The sequence below is a fragment of the Colletotrichum abscissum genome (assembly GCF_030869225.1).
Source record: "Colletotrichum abscissum strain IMI 504890 chromosome Unknown Scaffold_69.1, whole genome shotgun sequence".
In the NCBI taxonomy this organism is placed as follows: Eukaryota; Fungi; Ascomycota; class Sordariomycetes; order Glomerellales; family Glomerellaceae; genus Colletotrichum; species Colletotrichum abscissum.
The window spans coordinates 34,894-54,045 of NW_026850513.1; the positions used below are offsets into that span (position 1 = coordinate 34,894).

At 54.4% G+C, this 19,152-nt stretch overlaps 6 protein-coding genes across 6 annotated transcripts; 3 read left to right on the forward strand and 3 right to left on the reverse strand.

The window, feature by feature from the left end:
• Positions 1 to 651: 651 nt before the first annotated feature.
• CABS01_15548 (uncharacterized protein) lies at positions 652 to 1,458 on the forward strand (the record flags this gene model as incomplete). The annotated part of the gene is made up of 2 exons (XM_060548883.1): positions 652 to 709; positions 872 to 1,458. 2 exons carry the CDS (start codon positions 652 to 654, stop codon positions 1,456 to 1,458), a joined length of 645 nt encoding a protein of 214 aa, XP_060391675.1.
• Positions 1,459 to 3,731: 2,273 nt separating this feature from the next.
• CABS01_15549 (uncharacterized protein) lies at positions 3,732 to 8,929 on the reverse strand (the record flags this gene model as incomplete). Its single annotated transcript, XM_060548884.1, has 12 exons — positions 3,732 to 4,440; positions 4,494 to 5,234; positions 5,319 to 5,390; positions 5,445 to 5,559; positions 5,634 to 5,990; positions 6,050 to 6,212; positions 6,288 to 7,114; positions 7,182 to 7,415; positions 7,501 to 7,780; positions 7,847 to 8,073; positions 8,152 to 8,680; positions 8,741 to 8,929. The coding sequence occupies 12 exons, from the start codon at positions 8,927 to 8,929 to the stop codon at positions 3,732 to 3,734; spliced, it is 4,443 nt and encodes a 1,480-aa protein (XP_060391676.1).
• Positions 8,930 to 9,722: 793 nt separating this feature from the next.
• Positions 9,723 to 10,322, forward strand: CABS01_15550 (uncharacterized protein; the record flags this gene model as incomplete). The annotated part of the gene is made up of 2 exons (XM_060548885.1): positions 9,723 to 9,757; positions 9,899 to 10,322. The coding sequence occupies 2 exons, from the start codon at positions 9,723 to 9,725 to the stop codon at positions 10,320 to 10,322; spliced, it is 459 nt and encodes a 152-aa protein (XP_060391677.1).
• A 1,956-nt stretch (positions 10,323 to 12,278) lies between these two features.
• CABS01_15551 (ThiF family protein) lies at positions 12,279 to 13,918 on the reverse strand (the record flags this gene model as incomplete). The annotated part of the gene is made up of 3 exons (XM_060548886.1): positions 12,279 to 12,748; positions 12,807 to 13,683; positions 13,742 to 13,918. The coding sequence occupies 3 exons, from the start codon at positions 13,916 to 13,918 to the stop codon at positions 12,279 to 12,281; spliced, it is 1,524 nt and encodes a 507-aa protein (XP_060391678.1).
• A 521-nt stretch (positions 13,919 to 14,439) lies between these two features.
• CABS01_15552 (uncharacterized protein) lies at positions 14,440 to 16,119 on the forward strand (the record flags this gene model as incomplete). The annotated part of the gene is made up of 1 exon (XM_060548887.1): positions 14,440 to 16,119. One exon carries the CDS (start codon positions 14,440 to 14,442, stop codon positions 16,117 to 16,119), a length of 1,680 nt encoding a protein of 559 aa, XP_060391679.1.
• A 393-nt stretch (positions 16,120 to 16,512) lies between these two features.
• Positions 16,513 to 18,954, reverse strand: CABS01_15553 (Arb2 domain-containing protein; the record flags this gene model as incomplete). The annotated part of the gene is made up of 5 exons (XM_060548888.1): positions 16,513 to 17,621; positions 17,676 to 17,791; positions 17,841 to 17,965; positions 18,593 to 18,764; positions 18,848 to 18,954. The coding sequence occupies 5 exons, from the start codon at positions 18,952 to 18,954 to the stop codon at positions 16,513 to 16,515; spliced, it is 1,629 nt and encodes a 542-aa protein (XP_060391680.1).
• Between the last annotated feature and the right edge of the window lie 198 nt (positions 18,955 to 19,152).

Genomic DNA, 19,152 nt, shown 5'->3' on the forward strand with positions numbered 1-19,152 from the left:
GATACCGAGCTTTCCCCCATTGCGCAGGGGAAAAAGAAACAACCTCCCACCGTCTGGATACATCAAATCTGTCTGTACCAGGAGCTGTGTTCCGTCACCAGGGACCATCCCGTTCGCCTGTCCTTTGCGACGGCGCCTTTGCGCTGTTTTCTCCCCAACAAGTCAAAGCGGCCGAGACCTGGTCTAGGTCTGAGCCTTGGTGACCTGAACCAAGACCTGTGCGGGTAGCAGCGACTCGCAAGGCATCACGGCGGTGGAGGGCGCGGACTCACCGGTTGTGTATCACCAAAAAAAATCCCCAACTTCGAACACTGCTTCTCACTCTTTCTCCTTCACCTCCCCTTTCCTTCTGTACGCCTCTTCCTCAGCCTTCCCCCCCGCCCATTTGAACACTTTGACGACACTCCTTCGATCCGATTCGATCCCATGCTTTCGAACATTACGACGATACAGTCTACCCATTCGACATCATCGAAGCCACACTTATCATAATAGTCTTTGGGCCAGTCTGAACTCAATTCGCCCGCGCGCCGAGCTCGCAGCCCGATCTACCAGCAATGATCTCCGTTGGCTCTACGATATCATGACTTTGCGCGCGTTACCATCGCCCAAACAAAGGCTACATTACTTGCCGGCTCCGAGCCACAGCCCATGCTATTCGTCGCGCTCGCATCCGCAGCTGCACCTCTCGCCTTCGCCCCCGACTGTCGTCAAACCCCTCCTCTCCCTCGAACCCCACCTCCGACAGGGACAATACCCCGAATCTCGTCGCCGCCGCTGTAGTGCCGCACGGCTATCATCCATCATCGAACATAGACAATCCCAACGCGCAACGATCTCAATCACAACCGCAAGTCTTGCTCTCACCCAGCTGCGCACGGTGCGCTGCACCGAGCCATGTCGACCACCCAAGCCAATGCAGTGCCGGACACGCAATTAGGGTTGAGCTATGAAGAGATACAGCTACTGCGTCAAGGACAAGCGGCATTGGGCCAGGGGACAGGCGGAGGCGGCTCGAATTCGTCGCGAGCGGCAAGTCGCGCGTCAAGCCAAGGACTGCTGCTGCTGGACAGCACCTCATTGGCAGCTCTAGGACGGTACTTTGACCGGGTCATGAACCAGATCGAACAACAGATCATTTACCTTAGCGAACAAAGCCAAATGTTTACCATGGCCCAATTTGACCGAGCTGGCAACCTGATCGAGGGTGCTGACGCCGAGATCCAGCGGTATCACGAGCTTCTCCGGCAACTTGACGAGTTGGAACTCGACTTTGATCGAATAAGGCATATCAAAGAGATTGTACGAGGGTACAGATCACGAGTCGAAGAGATGGAGCGTGAACTGGAACGGAGTGGCTCATCCTCCCGGCACAGAGAAGGCCACCACTCTCACAGGCATGGTCACTCGCATAGCCACCGGCACGGACACGAGAGTTCTCGTCGACACCGACACTAAATCATTCCGCGTACGCGCAACGAAGGAAATTGCGCCTCGGGAGCTTCAATGCTTGGCTGAAAAATATACCAGATCAAGCGTATATGAACAAAATGTTGAAGGATGGCAACAGGAGCGCATCTCAAAATTGTGGTGGAGTAGAACATATCGGTCACACGACCGCCACAGGATCTCATAAGGCTCAGAGATTGGCTCGATAACGTTTTACCCCGGCGGGAACATACAGCACCGCGGGATTGAATTTACGAGCCATGACGAAGAGCAGCTCTATATTATCCGGTCGTGCGAACTAACGGCCAATGGCGGTCCCAAGACGGAGAGCCTCGCGGCTGAACAAGATGGAAAAGCCTCACGGCTCGGTGGTCTTATTTCAAGGCGTTTGATTTCTTCGATTTCTCTCTTATTAAAACAGCGGGGGCTATCTCGGTGCTTCACGAATGCCTGTTTGGCTGCTATCGGGAGGCGTTGCGCAATCTTCTCGAGCTCAAAATACCCATCTCTTCTACTGTGTACGGAAAACCAAAGCTAAGCCTCGCGGCATTGTACATGATCCAGGTACATGGATCTTGTTGGCATATTCGAGTTATTTCTCGAGGTTATGAGTTACGTCTCTTTACTTAGTCTATGAATTCCTGTCCTGAGCGCGACAGATATCTACCCACCTACTGGACAAATATCGTCATTTACCAAATTTCAACTGTATCAAAAAAGTATAGCAAATTTTCGCTATGAGTTCATAATACACTTTTGGCCTAAAGGGCACCTTCGACGGCACAGGCTGGGCGCTTAGCCAGGGGCCAGGCACACAGACTCTCTGGTTTCAAAAGCCCCCCTTTTGAAATGAGGCAACTCTCGATCGCAACTGCGAACTACTTTGGGCACACATGTTGGGCAACGAGGCGCATTATTCGCCCGTTCTTACGACCCATTGATGCCTTGGCACCTGCCATTGCTCTTGTCTCTTTCCCCGCTGGAGCCGATCCGACCTTGAATATTGCTCGTGAGGTCATTCGTTGTAACAGGAGACTGGAGTACCCCGGTGCCCCCCCTCTGCCTCTTGTTGATTGTCCCCTTTTGTCGGCGACATCTCCGTCTCCGTGGCATAGGTACAACGTCAGGCGAGGGACAGTAGAAAGGAAATAGGACAGCGAGAGGGAATTAGCACGCAATGTTGGTGCGCTATTTTCTTTTACTTTTTCTACCTTTCGTGGTGTTGCTGTTTAGCATCAGGTACCGCGCCCTCGGTGCCCTCTGCCTGTGGTAGACTGGAAGAAAGGAACTCTACCTGATCCATATTCAGACGGAAAACGCTGAACTCAACCATGCACACGTGGGTTTGTATTTGATAATAAGATGTTTTCTGTTGAAAATTCTCCTCGGCGCTCTCTACGCTAGGCCGCCGACGATTCCTATCATCCGAGACATGAAGATTGGCTTGATTAGAAATCGTCATCACGAGAATGGCCTCCCCCTCTAACCAATCATCTGAAAGTCGATTGTCAAAGTATTGATATGAGATTCCATGTTGAGGAGATCCATGGCCGAGCTTTACGCCTAAGCGTGGTTGTGCTCATACCGCGATGCAAGTTAGTATGCAAGTCCTCCCACAGAAGTAACGAAAACGAAAAGCCGATGGACCTGCCCAATACCTTTTCCCATTGCTCTCATTGCTCTGACCACATTGGAAAAGCAGTTGATTATGAAGGGACGAGCGTTCTGTGCTGCAGATCTTCTTCTCTTCTGGTGAGATGTGTTATTGTTTCTTACCAGGGTAGCAGCGGTCGTCTGCGTTGAGCCAGCTGTTGACGATTTTTGGACCCCGGTCGGGTATGGCGCTTTCTGTGCATGTTATAGAGTTCCTTGTATCCTCATATGCAGATTATTTTACTGTCAGTCAACAACTCAAGTTTGTGTCATATTTCACCGTCGTAATCCATAAGTTGAAAGGGGGTGAGGGGAACGCATATGTCGAATCTCGCAAGATTGGACATCTTCCCACCTGCTTGAGCACCTTGCAACAATTCCGTACTTAGCTCTCGAGGAGGTGCCAACTTTGAAGGGTTGTTGCTTTTTTTTTTCAATTTCAAGATTTGTGCTAGTTGACAAGGTTAATAACTCACATGCCTTTGAAGAACACTAGAAGGGGCTTAGATCTGTCAGTGCAGATCTCGACATCTTTACATTGTTTGAGACCATTCTGGAACTCCCACGCTTCTATACCAAGGTTCGCCCATGAGAGTAGATACCTGATGAAATGAATACTTCCACTACTCTCAAGCCCCCCGACTATCCCAAAGATTCCTAAACCGCGATGCCCGACCCAACAACTCCTTTGGCTTACCAACCTCTACCACCCGGCCCTCATGCATCACAACGACGACATCATACCCAACAATAGCCTCCAACCGATGCGCGACCTCAACAACAGTAACGCCCGCCTCCTCAAACTCCTCCCCCAGCACCTTTCTAACCTCCTCATCAGTAGCATGATCAACGTTGCTCGTCGCCTCGTCAAGCAACACAATACCTTCCCCCCGCGTCTGCATCCTCAACAACGCCCTCGCGAGGCAGAATAGCTGCTTCTGTCCCGCGCTCAGCCCCGTCGCGGACATTTCTGCGTCGAGACCACCCCGCGCTTCGATGGGTTCCCAGACCTTCATCTTGCGCAGGGCGGAAATCAGATCCGCGTCGGGGGTGTGGCCTCCGGGATCGAGGTTCTCGCGGACGGAGCCTGGTAGGAGGACGGGATCTTGTGGGAGTGTGGTGAGGGATGTGCGGATGGTGGAGCGGGGGAGGGTTAGGAGGGAATGGGAGGCGATCTTGAGGTCTCCTCCTCCTTCTTCTACAGACTTGAGATCGAGCAGGCGGAGGAGTGTGAGGAGGAGAGAGGATTTACCGGAGCCGGAGCGACCGCATATACCAACCCTCTGACCCGGTTGTATTGTCAGGGATACATTCCTGACGACTGGTTCAGTTTCGTCGCTGGATCGGATGTTAGCTCGCTTTAAGCTTCCGTATAGGCCTCACGATGCAACACTTGCCTATAAGCAGCCGTCACGTTCTCAATCTCAATCTTTCCGCCCCCCGGCCACGCCGGCGGCATCTCATCCGTCTCGCCATCACGGTCCTCCCGCGGGGTATACCGCACAAAATACTTCAACCTGGCGATCGCACCAAGGCTCGTCTCCAACATGGTCCACATCTCGATGAAGTCGCTCAGCGTCTGGTTAAAGTTGATGATATTCACCATGGCGAGGCCGATGGCGCCCATCGTCGTGGCGTTTGTAAAGTACAGCGCAAACGCCACGAGAACGACGGCCATGCCCGCGATAAACAGGTCCAGAACGACGTTGAGCCACCGCTGGACGCAGAAGAAGAGGTAATACGGCCGCTGCGAGGCGTCGAGCAGCGCGTGGTTCTCGCGGAGCATGGCGGGGGACCAGGCGAAGGCGCGGATGGTGGGTAACCCGGCCAGGACCTCGGAGAAGTGGGTGAAGAGCGGGGATTTTGCTTCGAGGTCGATGTGGCGGAGCTGGCGGGAGGTGCGAAGGTAATACTTTTGCAAGAGATAGAGCGCCAGGAAGGACGGGGGGATGAGCGCGGCGATGTAGGAGCTTCCCGTGGCGATGATGGCGGTCTCGGCGAGGACGGTGAGAAAGCTGTACATTGCGGTCCAGGCGGAAACGGGGAGGCGGTGGTCTATGAGGGCAATGTCTTGGCTGAAGCGGTTGAGGGTTACGCCGCTGTCTGTTGTTGTGAAGAAGTAGAGTGGTGCGCTTGAGGTGGGTTAGTCATTGACGAGACAAATGATGCGAATGAGGCCGGTCAGGGGTTCAGGGGTGGGATGGGGATGGTCTTACGCAAGAGCTGCTTGGAGAAGAGTTTGATGGAGGTGGTTCGCGGATCGGGGGATGGCGAGGAGCATCCAGAAACTTGAATAGTCAGTAAGATGAAATTGTTGTATGAGATGTAGTCGGGAGGCTCACCCTAGTGATGCGCCGTTGAGAACGATGCAGAGGAGACCAAACATGACATAGATACCAAAATGCATAGCCGGCCGGTCGTTCGTGCCGTGCTCAGTCCAAATTCGCAACCAAATTTCTACCAACCCGGATTAGCAATGCAGCTCCTTTCGTATAGAACAAAGTTTGATTAAAAGAAGCAGGGACACTCACGAGGCATCTTGGTGAAAGCAACAAACAAGATATTCAGGATGAGAAACACAATCAAGATGGGCCATCCGATTGAGTTGAGGTACATCCGGTAGCACTCGGTGTCACCCGTCTGCCTCGTCAGCTCGGCCTCTGTGCCTCTGGGAGCGACGGCGACGGGTCGATCTGCTCTAGTAGGCTTCGAGCCTTTGACCGGATCCTCGGTTGATTCATCGTCTTCTGCGGGGTCTTTGCCTTTGGTCTCTTCCTCAACGAGATGGCCCCATGCGGAGCGCGGAAGAGAGTCGAAAGAGACTTGGTTATGGAGAATGGTACTATCTTGAATCATGGTGATATAGTCGGCCGAGCGGAGGAAGTTGACTGCGGGCTTGTCAGTCACACCTTGGGCGCTGGGCTGTTACGTGGTAAAACAGACTTACCATGGTTCGTTGCGAGCAACACCGTCATGCCCGCTTGACGTAGGAGCCCGCCCGGGCCTAGAAGACGCCGGAAGACAGCTTTGGACGTTGAATTATCAAGGCCGCTGAAGACGTCGTCTAGAAGAAGGAGTTTCCTGCGAGAGTAGACGGCGCGAGCCAAAGCCTGTTACATTTTCGCGTGAGTTAATCGGTGCGATTACAATGATACCGCTCATGTCGGTAAGTAGTCAAAACTCACCACTCTCTGCTTCTGACCGCCGCTCAGAGCTACGCCACCAGTGCCGACAATGGTATCCTCGGCCTCGGAGAACAGCGCAATGTCTTCGTCTAGCGTGCAGGCGTGCACAACGGCAGAGAACCAGGCTTGGTCGAAAGGTGCCTGGCCGATGACGTTGTCCTTGATAGAAACGTTGCGCAGCCAGGCGGACTGGTCGCAAAAGGCGACGGACAAGGTGTGAAGCGTGATGCTCCCGGTCGAGATGCCGGTTTCTCCTAGTATGGCTTTCAGCAGCGATGACTTTCCGCAACCTACACGTCCGACGAGCATTGATATGGTAGCTTGTCGAAGGGTGAGAGACACATTCTTCATCATCTCGGTGCCGTCTTTCAGAACTAGCGTCGCATCTTCCATAATGACCACGGGCTTGTTGGTATCGCCCGAGGCGACGGAGGATCGATCCGTCCTCCTCAAAGACACAAGCTCAATTTCATTATCATTGGCCAGCTGGATAGCTTGCGGAGTTAGAGGCTGCAAATCGGAGCCGCCGCGCATACTACTAGGCAGCGCGCGGTCAGAGTCCTGAGAAACCTTGGAAGAGCCCGTGATGATCTGCCGCTGGTCGACAATCTCATCCAAGAGGAGGAAGTCTTGAATGCGCGTGAAGCAGCCAATGGCACCCATGAGCTGCATAATGGACGAGATGAGCTTCATGAGGGGCTGCGATACCAGAACGATGATGGACAGAGCTGTAAACGCCTCGGCGATGGTGAGCCCTTGCTCCGCTCTTGTCCAGAAGACGGCGGCGGCGATGATAACGATTGGAGTGAATTGCTGTGCAACTCCGCCTGGGAAGGGACGCTTTGTGTCAGTCTTTTCTCTTGGTAAGAAAGCGATGTCAGTGGGAGGATCTACCGATGATACTCAGAACGGTGACGAGGATTCTGAACTTGGTGGAGAGCTTCAGCTCCGAGACGCGCAGCTTCTGGATGATATCGGAGAAGTGGTCCGTCAGACCCATCATCTTGATGCCCTTGATCTGCGTGAGCATGGACGAGGTGATGGAGACACGCTTCTGCACGCCTTGGTTCCATGCCACACGTGCCGGCGCCATGAGGGTGGAGAGTTTGGATGTGACAGCAGTGCAGACTAACATGTGTATTAGTATATCTGTGACATTTCTGAGAGAAACAGGATAACTTGTCAAAGAAATGAAGACACGACAAAAATTTACCTAGGCCTGGAATGAGCAGGAGAAAGCAGGGAGGGCCGACCTGTCGGTAAAGCAGATACACTCCGATCGGGAGTTCAATGGCCGCCGCCCAGACGTCATGAATGAAGGTCATGGACGCAGCAATAGCCTCAATGTCAACGCTCATGAGCGTCACGGGCGCCAAGTCCTTGATCATGGAAGCATCGAGGCTGAGCGTCTTCTTGAAGATGAGGGAGATGAGACCGCCGCGGAAGAGCGTCACAAGCTGGAAAGTCATGTGCTGGTACCAGCATCTTGAGACCTGGCAAAGCGTCTTATTAACTGGGTACCGAGATGGCAGTATCTTACGGGGGCGGGGAGAACTTACAGCAATTCCACAGTATATCAACGCCGTTGCGCCGACAAGACCCCCAGCAACGTTCCGTGAGTCTTCCGTTCGAGGGCTCCCGACAAAGTTTACAATCTGGTTGACGAGGAAGGGCTGAGAAAAGATGAAGCCCGCAAAGAGTAATCGGGGAAGGACCGCTGCGAGAAAGGTGGTTATGTATGCCCAAAACACGCTTCTGATGAGGCTCCATTTGCTATTTTTCGCCGCTAGGTGCTCTGTGATCAGCTTGAGTTTCTTCCCTTTTCCCCTTCCTTGGACTGCAGAGAGACAGGTGTCAGACTTACCCCTGGACCACACCCGGTCAAGTCTACCAAGCAAAACCGTCGAGTCAAACTTGGGATCAATCGGCCCCAGATCCTCCAACCCAATGAGCAGTCTGAAACCCTGAAAGAACAAGCCGTTCAACCACCAGAATAGACTCCTGCTCACGACGCCGGTGGTGCACTCCACCGCGACATTCTTCTCGCTGTCCGGCAGGTACGCGCGCTTCGGCGTCTCCTCCAACGCGAGCATGACGGCCTTGACAGCGAGTGAGGCCGTGAAAACGCATGCGATCGGCGTGAGACCGTCCCGGATCCACAGCGTTCTGGCGTGCGCGGTGTCGAGGATGATGGTCAGGACGAGGTACCCGCCGAGAAGCAGGGACGGCCTGACAGAGCGTTTGTGTTCTGTGTAGGACAGGACCCCTATTGCGATGGCCTCGATGAGGGCGATTGCGCTTTCTGCTACTGAGGTTTTCGTTTTTGTGGCGGTTGGGAGAGACCATAGTGTGATGAGGGCTATTTGAAGGCAGAGAAATGTGGTTACGGCTGACTGGGATCCTGTTAGTATTCTTGCTTCAGAGTTGGGCCAACAAGGGTGAATTATCAGTACCAGCTTCAGCCATAGAAGTCTCCCTGAGCGGACGCGGATTCCATTGCGTAAAAGTGAAGAGATTCGGACTGGGACGAGGAGGATGAAGAGAGCGGACGGTAGGATGGAGAGTATGCTCTGCTCGAATAAGACGGTAAAGTCAAAGTAGCCGCGCACCTGCGGGCCGAAGTAATCGTCGCCTCCGCTCATTGCGAGATGGTAATGACCGTCAAGACAATTCGATTCCTTTCGAGCGATACTGAGTTGTCGGCCACCATTCAAGGTGGAACAACGGCGAGCCTAGCAAGCTATCCCATTGCGAGCTCGTGAGAGGTCTGAATGATTCTTATATAAATGAAGCGAGTTGTGTAACAGTCCATTTCGAAGGCAACAAGATTGCTTATCCAGCTTCCTGTTTGAGGTCGAAGCCAATGCTGACTGTCTGGGCAAGGGAAAGGAGTGTTGCGCGTTGGGGGTTCGAAACAACATGGATTGTCCAATCATAGCCCATAGGTAGACTTATACGAAGGATTTCGTGCTTGCGCGAGCCGTATTCGCCCCGATTAGGGAAATGCGTCTTATCGGGGCCAAGTTCACTCGTGTAACCAACCGTTTGTTGACCGTTGATCTCGACCTGTGCCTCTTGGGTGCAGAGATGACGCGATGTACATATTCCCCGTTGTATCAATGCAATATCGCGCTTTCATTTATCCGATTATATGCATCGTGCATTTGTTTGTTTGTCAACTCGTGGCTCTCGATGACATCGTCGCATCACTAATGGACTAGGGTCATTCATTTAACATTTTCTCAATATCTAGAACATGTCGTGTTCTAGGACTTAAATACACCACCACTTACTGGTTTTGTGAGCGGTTAGATTGCGTTCATCAGTACATCACTGAGTTCTATCCTGCGACCGTGAAGCAGGGTGAGATGGTTTCCCCACGCTCTCTTCATTGCAAACCCCCAGTAGTACCATCGACCCTCAGCCCGCCGCACCATGCCGAGGTTCTCTCAATACCGATCTCCTCCAGCGTAAGTCTCGGTCTCTCGATCGAGCATCTCACGATATAATAGCCTGGCAAACGTATCTCTCCGAGTCAACCTCATTCTTTCTCATACGCCACGCTTCTAGAAGCTAACCGCACGCTCTTCTCGACAACATTCTTGGCCCAGTGCGGTCTGCCCCTCACTTCCTTCGTCGACCATTCGAACGCCTTGGTCCCAGCTGTGTAGCGTCTTGGCTTCTGCGTCAATGTTCGGTATCCACCGCAAAGTGAAGACGGGCATGGCATGTAACATGACTTGCGCAACTTCAGAGTTCCGAAAAATAGGGATTGCAGTACGAAACAGGGTGGACTTTCGTCAGGCAAACAAGACTTCCGCCTGGCCGATTGTCAGCGTGATGCACAGCGCGAACTCGTCCTTTGGACATGAGGCCGTGGAAAAGACTGCTGCTGCGTGTGCCCGTGGCGATGACGCCGGCGATAGACTGCTAGCTAATATTCCCCAGACTCAGCATGGCCGGGCCGGCGCACTCCAGCTCATCACAGATGGCGTACAGGCAGATGCTACTCTGGACGACGGGCAGACCTGTTGATTCATCGAGCGTGCGAGCACATGGCTGTAGTTTTCGACGTCGAGCCGCTAGCTTCGAGGTGCACGTGATGCGAGGATGGCGAGTGCACCGAACGTTCATCCCACGGTCGTACCTTCCCGTGCCTTCCGTGAGAACCCCTTATACCCCCCCTCAAGTCCGTTCCTGTCACCAGCCAGCAGGCGCCCCCTTGGGGGTCAGGTCAAAACTGGCTGGATGGTGGAGTGGTTGAAGTCCACGAACAGCCTAATCGGTGAAGGCTTGGAGAGGTCCCGTGTTCGAGTCCCAGCATGAGCACCGGAGATGTAGCCCCCATTCGCCACCGGGGGGGGTGAACTCTTTTGTTTTTTGTTATTGTCGGAAGTACAAGTGCTCAAGTAACCTGGCCTTTTAGGTAGTTGGATGCACGATGAGGATCACCTCGGAGCTTTCCTGAGTCCTTACAGGGTATCGAGGGCAAGGTAGAGGCGGTCGGCCATTTGTTTATTGATGAATATTACAAGTTGACCAAGGGATTTGCTTAACCTTGGGCTGATGATACAAGGGGAGCCCGCCATCTCGAGATGACACGACTGAGCGTCAATCAAGCCCATCCCGTCCTAAAAAAATACCATTCCGAACCTGCAGGTAACAGAGAGAGATGCCCTGAGATCTATACCCGACATGCTGAAACACCACTCACCTCGACGACATAGAATTTGCCCTCAGATTAGCTCTCTCATGTTCTCACGGGCAACGGCCGAGGGCTGTAAACCCATCGTGCTGTCTGCAACTTTGGCTTATTTGGACTATGGTCATCACCGGGCAATTCTATATCGTGTTTGCTGCGTAGGCCGCTAAGCTGGCAGTTCTCGAAATCTGCAGCCGCCGTTAGCTCTTCACTTCCCGAGTGTGAATCTGTTGAGGAGGATCATGTTAACGTACCGGCCAGCTCCGATTGAAAACTATATTTTGTCCTGTCACGAGCACTCTCCGAAGCAGAAACGGCAAGCCGTGACGCACGAGGAAAAGCTTCTAGGTAACTGCAGATCGTCGTCATCGCGGCACGAGACTTCGAAGAACGTGGCGCCGGCCGTTGTAGCAAACGCAGCGAAAACATCCCATGCTGGGGAAACCCAGATGGGTGCCTGCTCAGATCTCTGTTCTTTGGTGCTGGTCTTGCCATCGAGTGGAGGGTTCCGTTGCAGAACCGCAGAACCCGATGGTCCCGTAACCGTTTGTGAAAGCTTTCATCAATGCAGGCGGAGTGAGGGAAGGGAGTAAGGAAGGTGTATTAGGTGGACGAGAAAATGGGCGAAAAATACTGGTAGAGCATGGTGGGAACAAGATGGAAACCAACTTGGCGTTGTCGAAAAAAAGACAGCATGGGAAAAAGTATCCGCCGCGCTCTTGGGAGGGGAGTCTTGCCAAATCTCACTCGAGAATTTGCGCAAGTAGCGGCTTTGAGCCAGAGAGAAATCCGTCAGGAGATAATGTTAGAAACATTTCCGCGCCATGTTGAAGCTGAGGCTGGAGAGTAGTTGCTGGGATGGGGTCAGCCATAATGGCCCCGAATTTCATTTTCTACACAAAGTAGCTTACCTATTCAAGGCACTGGGTTTGGCAGCGGGAACTCTGGATCCAACAGACTGTGCTAAGAATAAACACTCGGAAATTCCGCGCCCATCTTTTGTGTCAATGGTGGCAGAGGTCGCATTCGGGAGACCTCTTCGGTTGAGGGTGGAAGAAGCAAGTCGCGGTTGATGAAGTCCAGTCAGGCGCGCCGCGCGACGATGAGAGCTTTGGGCGCCCTCCACTTTAATTCCGCACAGCCACATCTACATGGCACCACCAGCCACACCTTGGTCTCTCCGGAGCTAACATTGAGAATAAGCTTGAGGGTCATCTAAACGAGGAAAAAGCTAGACGTATGGTTTTCAATCATACACTCGTGATATGGTTCTAAAATGTACTCTCTACTCAAAGTCTATCCTTCTCGACCTCGATAGCTTCCTTCAGCCTAGCCTCTATCCGGGTAATCACGTCCGCATCGTACAGGTCCTCCAACTTGGTATCGTCCTTCTTAAGGTACTCCTTCTCGTGGCGGAGAGCCTCGTCTCTAGTCATACACACCAAGTCGCGGAAGCGAATGTTGGACCACTTCTGCTCCTCGGCGCCCTCCCCAATGCGCAGCTTGGTCTGGCCCTCGGGCCGTCTCCACCGTACCAGCACGAGTCTGTTGATGAGACCGGTGACGGCGCTGCGTCCCTTCCACAGCTCCTCGGTCAAGAAGGCGGCGTCGCCGAGGGAGACTGGGATACGGAGACCCTTGGACTCTTCGATGCCGAATCTGTGGTGGACGATTCTCGTCTCGGAGCCTTGGACGAACGCGACAATGTCTGTGTAGAGCTTGTCGCGGTTCTTGGCCGGGACATAATCGAGGGGGTATCCTAGAAGCTTTGTTAGCCTTATGAGATCAGATGTATTCGCTTCATGAGTTTTTCTTACCTGAAATGCTGAGAATGACGTGGTTCGCGGCAATGTACCCAAAGACGGCGGGCATTGTTCCAAGCACGGGCAGAATTCGGACTCTGAAAGTCGGCAAAACACTGAGATCGCCAACCTGGCCCTTCTTGAACTCTTCTTCGTCGAGCGGCAACAGAGCAGCCTTGCCCTCGCCGGCGACCTCAGTCGAGTACACGACAGGAATACCACCCGTCACGCCCTGCAGCTTCAGCTTCCTGCGAGTAGCTCTGGAAAGCCCGTCGTCGGTGCTGGCTCCGATATCGCCGACGTTAACGCGCGTCGGATCGCCCTTGGCACCGGCTCCCATGGAGGAGATGACGGGGATGCCGTGATCGTGGCAGTACTTGAGCAGAGCGACCTTTGTATCAATGTTGTCAATCGCGTCGACGACGTAGTCCGGCTTCTGTCCGTCCTCGGCCCAGGGCGCAAGCAGCGCGTCGGCGGCAATCTTTTCAAACTTTTGGTTCTTGAGCTCGTACTTGGCCCAGGGGGCGATGGCGATGAGGCGGCGATAGAGGCACTGGACTTTGGGGATACCGACGTCCGCCAACGTGGCGACGGCGTGTCGGTTGAGGGAGCTGAGGGTGACCTGGTCGAAGTCGATGAGGCGGATCTTGGAGACGCCTGAGCGGGCGAGAGCGGCGGTGCAGTGGGAGCCAACGCCGCCGCAGCCGACGACGACGACGAAGGCGTTGCGGAGCTTTTGCAAGCCGTCGTCTTTCAGGAAGACCCTGTTGCGGGCGAGTTGTTCGAGAATGAGTTCCTCGTCAAAGTCGCCGGCCTGTGCTCTCCTGGCGAGGGCCTGGTTGCGGGCATCCTCCTTGTCTACTGGGGGAGATGCGGCGCCGTACCGAGTGAGCTGTGAGATGATGTTAGTTTCTTGGGTTTCTGGAACGGTATAGAGGAAAGGTATGAACCTTGGCAGCTTCCTCAGGAGAGGAAGGGATGGACTTTTTGAGATCTTGGATTCGTTCTTTTCGTTCGAATGCTTGGTAGCCAAGGATGAGACATGCTACCGTTGCGCCAGACAACACAGCGGTTGCCGCCAGTTGCGCATGCGGACTTGACGCCGCTTTAGAGAAAAATGAAGACATTTTCAATCTCGCACACTCATCATGCAAGATGATGAGCTTAGTGAAGTGCCACGTCAACAGGGAGAGGGAGTGCCTTGAGTGGCTTTCTGTCAAGCCAGTCTTACACGAGCTTCGGGAGGACCCTCTCAATGTCACTGGCGATGGGTCTAAGCAGTACCTTCAAGTCAGGCTTCTATTGCACTTTCGCCGGTCAAAGGAGAAAAAAAAAAGGTTGCTGTAGGTGAGTGACCAATCAGCATCTCGAATTCCAGCTGACAGCGGAACATTCGCCCACCGACACCACCGACCGCACCGGCCATGAGTGGCCCCACTTCGGCATCGAATCTTGGATGCATCGACCACTTCGGACTGGAAGCTCCCTGGTCACTTCAAGCTCTGAGCTTCCCGAATGTTTAATTCTACCGCAGAGAAGTCAACTACGACACAACCACCGACGGACACCCGCCAGGAACCAATGAGCCTCACGACCGCATGAACACGACAACACTCCCGATCTGAAGTTTCCTTGGCCCGCAGCCACGATGCGCCAGCGCCTAGCCCTCCGCCGAATCCTCCTCCAGAGGCTCTTCCGGCTCCAGACCACCCGGCCCTTTACGAGCAACACATCCCTCACCTCCCGCAGCAGGCCACAGCTTCCCTTCCTCTCGATTCCCGTCGTTACGGCGCCGCGGGCCCGCTACTTCACCACAGAAAAGAAGCGCTTCCTGCGCTACGAGGGCCGTCTCTTCTTACGCTATAATGTCTCCATCTGGGGCGGCGCCCTCTGCATCCTCGGCATCGTCTTCCTGCTGAACCAGGAAGGACTGGAGAAGGAATACCCCACGCCGCACGAGTGGTCCTACCTGACGCGCATGGGCATTCGTGGCGCCAAGAATGCTGCCCGAGATACACCCGGCCACAGCGTGAACTGGGTCGAGGTCATCGTGACATGCAGAGGCGCGCTGGCTCGGCTGGAGAACCCGGATATCGACGGCGCGGCGATCCGGGAGCTTCTCGACGAACCTCTATCCATCGACGGCATCGGCAACGCGGGCAAGGACGTCTCGGCCAAGAGCGAGAACTGGAGGCGGGGCTACTACGAGGTGCTGATGCTCATGGCGCAGGCGGCGGAGCAGCTCGACGGCTGGGTCAAGGACCGGACGAGAAACATTATATTCCCCGCCGACGTCGTCTTGGGCCCTTCCAACCCGCACCCGAAACCCATTCCTCCTGGCGCGGAGAGCGCGCCCCGCGAAGAGGACTGCGAAGTTGCCTACGAGCCCGCCGAGAACCACTACCTCCGCATCCTCACCACAAAGGGCTTCACCGACCGACAAAAGATGGACGCTGCCCTCGCCTACGCCTCTTTCCTCGACTACAAGCAGATGCCCGACGCCGCCGAGCGCATGTACCAGTGGGCGCTCACTCTAGCCACCGCAACCGCCCCGAGCGACCCTCCCCTCGTCGATCTCCGCACCTACACCATCAACGAGAAGAAGACGACGTTGCCGTCCGAGAACGTGCTGACCGTCCTCACCTCCATCGCCCTCCACAAGGCGCGCAACGACGACGTCAATGCCGCCCTCCCCATCTTCATCTCCGTCCTCCGCGCCCGCCGCGCCCTGCCCCAGGTTCCTCTCCCGGGTCAAGAACGTCCCACAGAGACGCCTGCGACGCTGTGGCAGAGGATATGGAACCTAGCACAGGCACCCAGGTACCCCGCGCCACCGGACGACGGCACCCGCCCCCCCTGGCGCCACCCGAAGGAACTCTGTGAAGAAGCAGGGCTGAACCTCTACATTGGCGAAATCATCTACGCCGCCGCGGCAGCCGCCAAGGATTCCTCTTCCAAGAAGCAGGCCGCGAACCGCGACGAGGGCCTCGCGTGGACGCGCGACGCAGTTGACCTCGCCGAGGAGCAGCTGCGCAAGCTCGGCCCGATTGGCGGCGACAAGGAGGCCCGCAAGACGTGCCGCGAGTGTCTCGGCACGGGACTGCAGAACTGGTCTGCCATGGTGGCTAGCTTAGCCAGAGAAGAGGAGGCCAAGAACCAGGCCGCGCCGGCGAAATCCGCGTTTGGGTTCTGGACGGAGACCAAGACCGAGGAGAGCAGGTGGGCGGCGGAGGAGAAGGTCGTCAAGGAGAGGATACGGCGGACCAGGGAGCTGTTGGTGCAGGTTGAGCCGCCTGTTGCTGGGTTGGCTTCGTTGCTTCAGGTGTAAGAAGGGGCACGTTTTGGTCGAGGTTGGCGCAGCGACTAGGAGCAAACTTGTACAGTAATGTTGTTTCAGCAACTTTATATCAATGATACCATTTGCGGATTTGATGTCTTGTTTGTCAGATGTTGGCAGCGAAGTATTATCAGTCATCACTGATTACGGGATATAGGTACATCATATTTGTTGTCTTTACCCATTCACAAGCCACGGCAGCGCTTTCAGCATGAATGGTAGAGCAAATGTGAGTTGCCAACTTTTGTGATCACGACTAACTGCCTCACGCCAGCTCTCTTATTAAATGTTTGAGGCCTGATAGTAATCATCGTGCCCAAGTGAGCATAATGTCCCATATGCTACCATCTCCTATCCGTCTATGAGACGGCCCATCATCATCCCTCAAGATTCCTCCCAAGCATCGCTCTGCTTCTCGTTCTCCTCAACCGCAAGCTTCTGAATACCCTCCAGGACCTGGCAGTGCTCATGGTCCTCAGGCGCCATGGCATATCCGATACTCGGCTTCGCAAACTCGGGCATATTCTCCCACTGCTCGTCAAATCCTCCCGCCGCCCACTCCTCCTCTGTCGGCACATGGGGGTCCACGGCGACCACCTCCGGGTGGCGGTAATCGGGGCCGGCGAGAGCGACCTCTTGGACCCAGTCCAGCATGAGGACGTGGCTAGTGACGAGCATGCACTCGACGAGGTAGACTTCGCCGGAGCTGTAGACCGTGCAGCCGTGCTGTGTGAAGGAGGCCGTGTTTGGATTGCCGCCGGGTTGTGCCACGGGTGTAAGTGCAGGCGCTTCATCTGTGATGTACGCTCGAGTGCGGCGAGGGAGGAACTCTTTGAAGGGTTGATGAGAGAGTTCATCGACGCTGGTTGTGCTACCCAGCAAGGACAAGGTGTTGATGCGATGGTCGAGAGCGGACCAGGTCTCGGGTGTGTCCAACGCTCTAGTCGCGTGGTCGGCACCGAGGCCTATGCCGATGATGTCGAGGCGAGCGTTTAGCGATAGAAGCGATGGGATGACCTCGTTGAGAACGTACGCAATGTGGGCTTCGGGGGTCTCGTTATTCGGGATTGAATGGTATCTTGGGTTGTTGGCGCGGCCGTGGTGAACCATGCTCTTCCTGGGAACGGCCATGGCGGAAGTCGGGCTTAGAGCCTTTTTGCCTTCGGGCCACCACCAAAGCTCACCCGTGTTGGCGATAATGATTCCGGGGGGACCATCGTCGGACGGCGAGGCTCTCTGGCGGTTGATCTCCTGAACGACTGAGACCATGCTGCCCTTGTTGATGCCGCCGGGGCCGTTGACGACACGGAGGGCCAAGTTGCCGAGATCCTGGCTGGGCTCGCCAAAGATCACGATTACGCGCGAGGCAGATGCCAAGTTGGCACTCGTGAAGATGGAGACGTTGGGCGAGGCTGGCTCGACGCCGAGAGGTAGAAGGACCTTCTTCAAGCCTTCCTTTTCGAGACGGCCATGGACAATGTCGCGGATCGCTTCTGTGTGAGGTTAGGAAGAAGGCGCAATGAAGGCTAACAATGATAGGTACTTACCATTGAAATGGAAGCGCTGGCGATCATTGACGCGGCCGTTCTTGGTGAGATAGTACTTGAAGTAGTAATCGGGTTCCTTGATGTTGCGGATCTCATCTTGGTCGTTGATGAAATAGCTGGAAACGTTAGCTCTGGTCACGGCTTGAAACGGAAAAGGCCGCAAACCCAAGATCCTTCAAGTTAGATGAGAAGATAGGGTCTTTGGGGAGACCAGACCAGCGGCGGCGGAACATGGTGGCGGCTGGACGGAGACGAGGTAGGGGAGTATTGGGGTCTAGGAGGAAAGATGGCTGAGAAGGGGTTTTGTATTATCAGTTTTGAAGAGACGGGGACTGAGGCTGAGAGAAGCTCGCTGGGAGAGCAGGAGAGGGACCGAAAAGATGATAAGATGAAAGCGAAACACAGCAGTGAGCAGGAAGGAACTCCAAAGCCAACGATCGAAACCAGATCCAGGGCCTCTTGTTGAATGAGAAGGCAACTGCACTCGTGAGACTTCCTGCCTAGGTAGATACATGCGAGGCAAACTGAAAGAAAATCGTCCGCTATCAAACAGATCTGATCCACACGTGAACTGAGATGTGTTGTACATTGTTTGCCAGTATTTGTATCTGTACATATGCTTCTTAGGGTGCCAACATGCAGCCAAACGCCAGTCCCTAAATCGTCCATCTATGAGCAAGCTCGCGAGCGTAGCATGCCGTCTGAAAGGTCCATAAGCCCCTTTCGTTGTATCTTACAACAGTATTTTCCTGCTTTTATTTTTGATAATCGTCCTCCGCCGCATCTTCGTCTACCAACTAGCCTTCTTAACACCGGGAATGTTACCCTCGTACGCTTGCATACGGAAGTTGAACTGTACTCTCTAGTCAACATACGCGGTTCAAACTGAATTTCGATAAGACACGTTTTCGACATACCCTCGTCATCTTAAAGTCGCGGAAGACACCCCTGGCCTTGCCACCCAAAATGCATCGGTTCTTGATCTGCGTCGGCCGGGTGTAGCAGTGCATCTGACCCAACTGAAGCTGCGCCTCGGCGCGCACACGGCCCGGGAGAGTCGTGTTCTGAATAATGTATCGCAGAGCTTGTCTATTTAAGGAGCTTCGTGTCAGTTCAGATTCGATTGGATTCGTCGGTTTTGAAGGGGGTGTAGGGAGTTCGGCGTTGCTTACCTCTCGGGCTCGTTCTGCATAAAGACCTGGCGCTTCGTGTGGTCACGAATCGTCCGGATGTTGACGAAACATCCCAGGTCCAGCTTCTTTGCACGGAACATCGACATTTTGGCGGCTGTGGTGACGTATGGAACGGGGAGACACTGGTCGTGCAATCGCAAAAGTCGAGCTTTCGAAGCTTGGATTGAAGTTCGCGATCGGTCACGTGGAAGTGTTATCTTATCTCTCACCGAGCTTCACCGAGCCCACCAAAGGTTAGCCTGCCTGGGTACCTTACCTCAGATAGACCTCATCAACAGGCGATG